Source organism: Nomascus leucogenys, chromosome 9 (genome assembly GCF_006542625.1).
Source record: "Nomascus leucogenys isolate Asia chromosome 9, Asia_NLE_v1, whole genome shotgun sequence".
NCBI lineage: Eukaryota > Metazoa > Chordata > Mammalia > Primates > Hylobatidae > Nomascus > Nomascus leucogenys.
In genome coordinates this window covers 78,081,560-78,091,605 of record NC_044389.1, presented here as the reverse complement: position 1 = coordinate 78,091,605, position 10,046 = coordinate 78,081,560, and the positions used below count along the sequence as shown (strand labels likewise).

At 40.4% G+C, this 10,046-nt stretch overlaps 1 protein-coding gene across 1 annotated transcript in view; it reads left to right on the top strand.

The window, feature by feature from the left end:
• The first annotated feature begins 9,755 nt into the window (after positions 1 to 9,755).
• The window catches only part of UNC5C (unc-5 netrin receptor C), a 400,199-nt gene continuing 399,908 nt past the window's right edge, over positions 9,756 to 10,046 (top strand). The window contains exon 1 of the mRNA XM_030819147.1: positions 9,756 to 10,034. Coding sequence (XP_030675007.1) covers positions 9,911 to 10,034 — 124 coding nt within the window. The 5' untranslated portion in view covers positions 9,756 to 9,910. The remainder of the gene's footprint in view (positions 10,035 to 10,046) is intronic.

Below are 10,046 nucleotides of genomic sequence, written 5' to 3'. Positions count from 1 at the left end.
ATAGTGGCCCTTGTGGGTGATTATCTGAACTATTGCTTCCTCACTATTTAACTTCATCTCATTCTTTGGGGACTTGTATTTCACACAGTTCTGTTTAAAATACCTCTAGAAAACTCTCCCTTGAATTGTTTTACTCTTTCTTTCTTTCTCTGTATTTTATATTTGTTTTCCTCCGTGTGATGAGAAAAATTTATTTCCGTTTTTACCTTCTTTGTTCTTTTAATTTAATTTCTTAACATACCGCAAACAAAAAACAACTATGATCGACATAAAGCTAGTTAGCACTAGTGCAACACCTATGTTAAAAAAAAAAATCCTTCTATTTCCAATTGAAATTAGACATCAAACAAGAGGAAGGGCTTCACAGTTTGGAATTGTTGGAAATAATATGAAATGAACTTAGACATCTCCTTAAAAACTTTACACTTTCTTCCTCATTCTTCTTTATTTTATCTACAAGTACAAAGATCAAATGTTTTGCTTTTGGTTTCATTTAACTCTAAGTTATTATATTTGGATTGGATTATACATGCTGTAATAGCATTGTTTTCCACATAATGACAGATTTAACAAGATTGTGTGAGCTGAATTCCAAACCATAATTTATGGCATGTTTCTGCAGGATAAAGCACAACACATTTCTAACAATAAAGTTATACGTAAATTTAGAAAAAAAAGAAAGTAAAAGATTTCTAATTATAATAACTGATTTAGGTTACACGTTATAAAATATTATTTATTTATTATTTTACTTTGTTATTTATTTATTTTTAAAAGATTTATTGATTACCTTCTCTGTGCCAGGTAGAGTTTTAGGGACTTTGAAAAACAAATAATATGGCTATATATCCAGAATGTTGGTGAGTCATTACAGTATTTCTTGAATAAACGATTTTAAGGCCCAATGAATACCAGTAGTCCTAAGAAATTAATGTGTCCCACTTGCCCTTTAAATCTTATTTTTAATTCTTTAATGCCTTTTAATTAAGTTGAAGGTGGCTTACTGTTACAAGTTTTTCAGGGTTACATAGTTTATTCTTAATTACATAATGAATATGTAATAACACAAATTTCTCATCCTGTGTTCTGGCAGTAGTAACCACCATCCCAGTTGGGCATCTTGTATATATCCCCTTCACTCATTTTCTGCTTACTACTACTTACATCCAGGCTCTCGCTGCTTCTCATCTTGATTGTTGGAATATACTCCTAAATGGATACTCCATGATTTTTCTTCCCACTTTAGTCCAGTTTGCACATTGCTGCAAGAAATGGTCATGATATTATTTCATTGCCCAAAGACCTTTGGTCACTTCCTATTCTATGCATAATGTGGGACAGACTTCCTAGCAAACCACAAAACACCTTTGAAAAAATAGCTCTATCTTCATTTCCAAATTTTCCTGCCAGTATTTGCCTGCATCCAGATAAATTTAACTTCAGATCCTAAGCTGACACTAATTTAGTGTAGGCAAGTTAACCTAAATAAACCTCAATTTCCTCATGCTTAAAATGAGGATAATAATGATACCACTTCATATATAGTATTGTTATGTGTATTAAATGAATATTTATCTCTCCTTATACAAAACAAGGTGTTTGCTTAATGAGTGTTCAACAATGTTAACAACTATAATTTATATAATGATAATGATAAGAGCATTAAGCATGATGCTTTCTGGCCTCCAACCTAAGTCACTCAGTGTTTGCTATTCCTGTGCTTCTTTTGCCTGCCGTGGCTGCAGTTCTTTCTTCTCCCCAACTCAGCAAAAGCAAATTCTATTTATCCTTCAAGACCTGGCTCTAATGTGCTTTCACTTAAGATTTCACTGATTCTTCAATGTGAAGTAAGTGTCCTTTCCTCTCATCTCCCATAGTGATGTTTCCATAACTCTCTCACTGCACTTTTCAGAGTCAGCCTATTTAGTTCTATAGTCTGTCTTATTTTCTATTAGCTTAGTGGTACTATCAGGGAGATCGTCATTTTATTTATCTTGAGCTTAATCTGAGGACGTGATTTCTCACACTAGACACATTAGACACCTCTTGCTGCAACAGTGCTGCATAAAAAATTAACCCTGAACTCGGTAGCTGAACACAAGTACCTTTTTTTTCTTGCTCATGGGTCATTTGGTCTGATGCAAGTCAGGCTGTGGGCTCCACACAGCAAGCACAAGGCTCCAGGCTGCACATCTCTCCATGTGTCTCTTATCCACCTTAGTTTGGTGGTTACCTGGAAAATGTTCTAATGTCTTAGAACTAATGGTGAGAACACATGAAAATGAGTAGAGGTATGCAATGGGAGCAACTGGCACACTATAGCACCTGCCCAAGATCATTGGCCAAAGCAAGTCCCATGGCTAAGCTACCATCAGTGAGAGAGGAAGCCAAAACGACCCACAGTGCAGTGGGTGGTCCTGCAAGGCAAAGTGCAAAAGGAAATAATTGGGTAATTCTATTAACTGGAAAGGAGTAAGGAATAAAGAATAGTGCAACCTATCATCCTCTGTTCGTTCTAGAACTGCTTTTTTAAGGACAGGAGTTCCTGTAATGGTCTTTAGAAAAGAAGTCTGAGGCAGTGAGGAATCATTGAATAAGACTTTAGGACAGTAAAATGACAGGTGTTACATTTTAGAAGGTCTTTCTGGGAGGTGTGCAGAGCATGGATCAGAATGTAAAAGCAAACTAGCTACTAGGGAAATAATTACAAGACCTCTCAGTAACAAGCAAATATATTGCGAGTCTGTAGGGCTGGTGATAATGGGATAGATCCTACAGCCCTTTAAGTAGTGAAATTGGATGGATTTATAAAATAGTAATTGAATAGGTGATGTGGCCAAAGGAGGGAGATACTGAGAGTAGCTCAAAAGGTTATACTAGGGTGGTATCATTCATGTATAGAAAGCCACATCACTAATACTATTCTTCAGATGATTATGTAAATTAAGTACAATAAACAATATAGAGCATATCTTACCATAATAACATCTTCAGTATAGACATATTACAAAGCACTTTCACACACCTTTTATAGTCACAGGAACTTTGTGCATTCGTATTGTTACCGTTTCTTATAACAAATAAAGTGCAAAGAACTTACAGGGATTTCTGAGCAAATAACTTAGATAAATGGAGACTTAAATTCATGTTTCCCGATCCAGAGTCTTCCCACCATTCCATTATGTGTTTTATTTCTTCCATCTGTAAAACGAGAAAATGACTATGGTCTAACTTGGCAGATAAATTTAAAATACAATGAGATACTAGAAAAGCTCTGGTAAGCAATAATTATAATCTCTCTCTCCAGTAATCCTCTTCTAAATTAGATATTCTATTATTTTCCTTATAGTTTTTATGACCTTTTCATTGTTTGCTCCCTCTAATAGCAGTGACAACATGCTACACGAATGCAGAAATCACACTGGATTTTATTTATCTCTTCCTTTATTTCTTCTTTTTGTCTTTCTTCTTTCCCTTTCTTCCTTTGTCCCCTGCATCCTTTCTTCTTTTCTCCCTTTCCTTTCTTTTTTCTCCATCTTTCCTGTTATCTTTCTTTATTTTTTGCTCTGTTTCTTTTTTATAAATATTATTTCTACAGTCCAACTATAAACTCCATGAAACCCTACCTCAATGCTACACAATTTCCAGAAGTTCAGTAAATAGGTGAACTGAATAATGAAGTCCTTTCCATCTTTCTGTTTCCCAATGTGATAGAAAACACATTCAGCCTTCCCCTATTTTGGAGACTCCAGAGACCGAGGCAAGAGGATCACTTGAGGCCAGGAGTCCACGGCTGTCATGCCCTATAATTGCACCTGTGAATAGCCAGTGAACTCCAGCCTGGGCAACATAGCAAGACTCCATCTCTAAAAAGAGAAAAAAGAAAAAGAAAACACTTTCCTCCCTTTTCTCCTTTTTTTTTCTCAACCAACTATAGAACTATTTTTTATTTACCTGTAGTTCTTCAAATACACCCTCAAATGCCCTGTCTTAATGTCTTTCTTTCTGTGCCTTCCCCTCGTTCCTCCTCTCCAGCAGAGTTGTGTCCAACTCAGATGATCTGGCCAACATGCACAACACCCTTCTCCTTACCCACCACTTGTGATTGATCTTAGGGGGCTATTTGACAGACCATCAAAGAAATGGAAACTACTTGGGCTGAGGGCTTCCAGAAAAGTTATTTGGAAGGCATCTAGGCTAGTTGCAGCCCCTCAGGCCTGTTCTGCCTTCTTCTGCCTGAAAAGCGAAACATGACTCCTGGAGGTGCAAAAGCTATCAAGCAACTGTGAGAATGAAAGCTGTACATTCCGGAGCATGGAGCCAAGCCATGAAAAGAGCATAGCTGAGCTTCCACAGTGGCCATGTACTGCCTACTCCCAGGTTCCTTATCGTTAGAGATAAATACACCCATTGTGTGAAGCATAGTATTGCTGATACACAAGTGTGTGTCTTACTTTTAGGTAAATCTTCTTCCCAGGTTCCCATATCCTTATACTCCCACAACATTTTTGTCTTTATTTAAAATCCTTTTGTTGATTCATTTATATTTCCTGTTAGATTCTGAGCCATTGCTACACAAGGACTATACCTCATGTATGTTTTTCCCTAGGGATCCTAGAGTGAAACCACAATATAATAGGGGGGAAGTGGAAGTTTTCTGAATTGAATTGGACTTAATTCTTCCAGTCAGTTAATGGGAAAAGCAATCTACAGGGGGCTGGCTGCTCTTCAGCCCTTCTTAGCTAGTGCTCTTCTTTTGCTACAGTGATGTGTTGTTGCACAAAAGCCTGGAGAACTCATCCTGCCTCATGTACCACAGAATAGGGGTTTGTTATTTTGTCTGCCCTACATCCATTCTCTTTGGCATCTTTTTTTTTTTTTATTAATCATTTTCCATTGTATCATTTTGGAGAACCCCTTATCCCCATTTTCAATCCAAGTTTCCAGTTGGCAAATATTGGCACATGACCCAGGCCTTGCCATTCAGTATATGCCAAACATCTGGCCATGGTAATTGCCTCAGTTGTGAGTATGTGACCCAAGATAGGCCGGGGCCATAATTCTGTATTTATTTTTCGCCACTTGGAAACGAGTGTGCTTTGTGTTGAGATTGACAATGATAAAGACAATGTAAACCTGGAGCTGCTGGGAATCCCAGGATGGAGATCATAGGTCTGTGAATGAAACCAAAACAGAGGAGAGCATAACCAAGATATTGAGGGTGGGGGAAGTACTAAGTCCCATGAGTGATATTTAAATTCATGGGTCTAGGACATGATCCCTCAAATCAGACTGTCGCTAGTAAATACTAACTGTGTGTGACCTTGGGCAAAGTTACGTAACCATTCTGTTTCCTCATTTATGAATCAGAGATAATAATGGCACTTTCATTCGGTTATGATGATTAAATGAGATAGCACATGTAAAGAGCTTAGAAAGTGCCTGACACACAGTGAGTAACAGTAAATGGTATCTATTATTAAATAGATATTTCTTATCCATGGTTTTTGAGTTATGTACAGTGATAAATTATCTTTTTGCTTAAGCTGGTTCGAGTTGGGTTTCTTTCACTTGCAACCAAATGGGTCTTATCTAATACAATTAATAAAAAGCATAAAGCCCTAGAGAGTTTTGGCTTATGACAAGTTAAATCTCTTCCTCTGGGTTAAGGCAGGGAAGGAGGATTGAATCAACTGAATCTAGACCATCTGGCTCTCCTTCGTTGATGTCTATCAGTAACATTATGTGAGGTCTCTGAACTCCCAACTTGTAGGAAAGGAGTTTTCCTCATCACCATCCTATTTATTCACTAAAATCCTCCTTCTCCTATGTTGCCAGTTAATGCAGTTAATAATATCCCTGGTATGAAGATTTATTTTTAAAAGTACACAAAAATATAAAAAGTGAGGAATCAAACATGTAAGGAGAGAGAGAAAACGAAAGAAAATATTTCCATAATTAAAATATATGATCAGTTGTTTTTGATTTAAGCTTTAAACTGGAAACTTTTTCTGTGCTAGTTCCGAGTAAATGATATTATTACTAAGCAGCCTACATGCTAAATAGCATACTTTTCTTGGTGTAGATTTCTGGAGGGATATGCAGGGGATTTGCATGCTTAATTCCCATTAGCACCTGTCACTGGGATTTATTATCCCAGAGTTAATTCTCCACTCACTGCAGCCAAGAAAAAGAAAGCCCTTGTATATGAATTTAAACGAAGCTTTTCATTTTTCAAGATGAGATGAATTTCCTGTCTGTTCCTTAAACACCTGCAGTATTCCAACCCTAAAAAGTCAAATTCCAATAAATTTTTGGTGAAAATGTGTCAAAACTTGATTTTATTCAACAACTAGAAAAGCCTACTCATAATTTGATAACTTGGGAGGCTGAAGAGGAGAGGAAGAAGGTTTAATGAAGGACTTAGCTCAATTTTAAATCCATTGGTTCTGATTCAATCCATTCAATATTCAGTAAGTATTTATTGATCACCTATTATGTACAAGGTATTGTTCCAGGTTCTGGGTATAGAGCACTGAATGTATTAGAAAAAAATTCCTCCCCTGAGAAGCATACATTTTATTGGAGAGTGTGTGTGTGTGTATATATATATATATATATATATACACACACACACACACACACGCATATATACGCACATATATGTACATATATAAAATAAGTGTTATATGCAAAATCGAAGCCGGCAAATGATATTTTGGATGATAGATTGTTGCTATTTTAGGTAACTTGGTCAGTGAATGCCTCCCTAAGCAGTGTCATTTGAACCCAGATCTCAGTGACATTAGTAAGCCTATTCTCAGGAGCCTATAAAACACTATTATTTCTCTCATGAGGAAAAAATGTGATTATCAACAAAAGTAGTCAGGATGTTAATCCACAAGGCAAGTTCCATCTGTACTTGTAGATAGCAGGAGACTTGCCTGCTGTGTAAAGCTGATCTATTGCTGGTGTCTTTCGTGTCCTTGGTGTGATGCTCTCAGTCTCCTCCCCCTTTTCCACCTCATCACTCTATACCACTTCTCAAACCATTCTCCTGCCATCTTTAGGCTGAATTTCAGTATTTAACTACATTTCCTCTTTTAATCTCTTATTATTTATTTTAAGGAACTAATTGCATGTGGTATCTGTCACTGAGTACCTCAATGCCCCAAACAGGAGTAGGCGACAATTTCAACCTTCTTTAGCTGTCTTAGACTTTGAGGAGTCTTCCCCATTGAGCTTTTTTGGCAGGAAATCAATCAATATTGATTGAGTACCAACTATATATCAGGCTCAGTTTAGGAGCTGTGGTTGAAATAATGAACAAAGGCAAAATCTCTGTCTTAAAAGAGTTAAATTCTAATTTAAGAAGACAGGCAATAAAATTGTAAATAAATAAACAAATAACTTTTGGATGTTGTTGATGTGATGGTGAGTATGTGTGGAGATTTCTTAGTATTTAAGCTGTTGTCCTTCTTAGTGAAATTGTACATATAAATATAAAGTATAATAATAATCCCTTGTGAAGTCATTCTCAAAATACTTGACAAGTTATTAGTGGCCTCGATACACCATAAAATATGGTAGCTGCTGGCTACATGTGACTATTAAAATTAAATAAAAATTTCCAATTCACACTAGCCACATTGCAAGCAGCCACATGTATCTCATAACTATGACCTCAGAAAGCACAGATATGAACATGTTCTTCATCGCAGAAATTTCTGCTGAACAGCACTGGCCTAGATAGCATGAGGCTAATGGGGATTTTTCATCAATGCTAAGAACAGCAGTTTACAATTTTGGTGTCAGGCATTTTACATATATTTAACTTACATAATCCTCAAATAACCCTATGAGATAGTTCCTGTTACTAGACCCATCTTACAAATTCGGGAAGAGAGGCACCTAGCTTTAATGTTCAATATCAGTCAAGTAATAAGAAACGCTAAGAACTGAAGGCAGACAGTCTGGTGCCAGCACCTACCCTATTGTCAAATATCTTGATGTCTTGGTATGGAGAAGATGAAGAGAGTGAAGAAGAGTTTTGTGTGGTGGACAGAGTCTCCATAGAAATAAGAAGTGGCCAGTTTTGTCAATGTCTTTGGCAAATACTACCTTTTTGGATCTCCCTGATTCATCCAAGATAGGTCTTATTGCCTAGATGGGGCTGTGCAGGCAGAATCATAGAATGTTAGAACTTAAGAGAACTTTGAAACTATCAAAATCTTTCACAAATGAAGAAACTGAGACATTCACAGGTTACCTGACTTACCCAGGGTAACAGAGTAGTTATGACCACAGCCAAAATTAGACCTCATGTTTCCTGCGTGTGTGTGTGCATGTGTGTTTACACATGGCCCCCTTGGCACCAAGAGCATAAAATTCCCCGATGTATTATTAGTTTAAAGACGTGCTAATCTTGGGAAGTGGTTTTCTTTTTCCCAAAATGCTGTCTGTGTCTGTGTGTTGACCTTTTAATAAATTCACTTTCCTTTTGTCTAGTCTTCCCTTATTTTACCCACCCTATCTTGCATCCCTCCTTCATCATGACCACAGGGATTCACAACCTAGCTACCTAGACAATTATTTCCTGTAGAAAGGTAAACAAATTCATAGCAGCTCGAGTTCTTACACACACTATTAGAAATTTGAAAAACATGTTATAGGCTCCACCATCACTTTGAGTATCTACAAATTTTGCTTTGCATTTTTTTTTTCTAAGAGAGTTTCTCCCGGTATCGCCTCACCACCCTTGTCAGCCACCAAGATGCACGCAAAGAAAGCACTATTGCAGAATGAGTTTTCGTCGAGCTTTTAGTTTCTGTTCCACCGCAAACGGGTCACACGCACTCGGAACATAAAGCAGTCTGGCGCTGCAAAAGCTTCATGCCTTCTTCCCCAACCAAGGACTTCAGTTCGAGCCCGCACCGGCTTCGTCAACCGCGAGACCCGAAGTCGTAGAGCGAGTCCAGTCCTAGGGAATCCGGCTCAGGCTTTGGCGGCGCGGCGAAGAAGGTGGCAGGCGGCAGGCTGAGCTCCACTGGACACAGCCTAGTGGCCCGGGGCGCGCCCGCTGCACTCCCGGCGTCCGGGTCTGGCGCACCGCGGGAGGCAGGCGCGCTGCCACTCTCCGCAGCCGCTTCTTCCCCTGGTCTCTCTCGCCTCGGCTTCAGCGGGCAAACCCACAGCTGGTCTCCACCTTCCGCCCTGGGCGCTGATCTCCCTCCAATCCTTGCTTACATAAGGCGGGCGGGCGTGCTCCCGCCCCCGGTTACCCACCAGCGGAGTTGTGCTGCGCCCTCTACGCCTCCTTGGCAAGCGCCTTCGCGCACCCGTGCGCCCTACTCTAGGATGTGACCCTCCTTGGCCATCCAGCAGCGACAGCCGGGACATCTCTCCGCCGGCGTGAGAACACTGAGATTGGAGACGAGAGCGCCTGACGGTGCCCAAGCTTCCTCCCTCCGTTCCCTCCTCCTCCAACTCCCCCCACTTCAACCCCCACCCCCACCCCCGGTGTCTGTGTGTGTTCCTCACAGGCGAGGGGACCCGGAGAGCAGTCCAGACTTCGGCGTGCGGCGGAGCTGCGGCTGCTCCTGCTGCTGGGGGGAGCGGCGGAGGTGGCCGCCTTGCGCCTCCCTGACTTCCCAAGTGGGGGCAGAGCAGTCGCTCGCGGGGGACGTCAGTTAGAAGGCATTGGGAAAGAGGGACCTTCAAACTCCTCCTCGGCGTCTCCTCTCCTCCCCCTTTTGGCCCCTGCCCTTGGAGAAAGTGGAGTGTGGCGCTTGGTTGTCGCTATTTCTTCGGACTGCTTCGCGGTGCACGGATTCAGCTTCTGCCCAGTGGGGCTTTCAGCTGTTTGCGCGTCTCTCTGTTCCCCCCCTCCCCCGGCACACCTCTGTCTACGATGAGGAAAGGTCTGCGGGCGACAGCGGCCCGCTGCGGACTGGGACTGGGATACTTGCTGCAAATGCTCGTGCTACCTGCCCTGGCCCTGCTCAGCGCCAGCGGCACTGGCTCCGCCGCCCAAGGTAAGGGGGTCC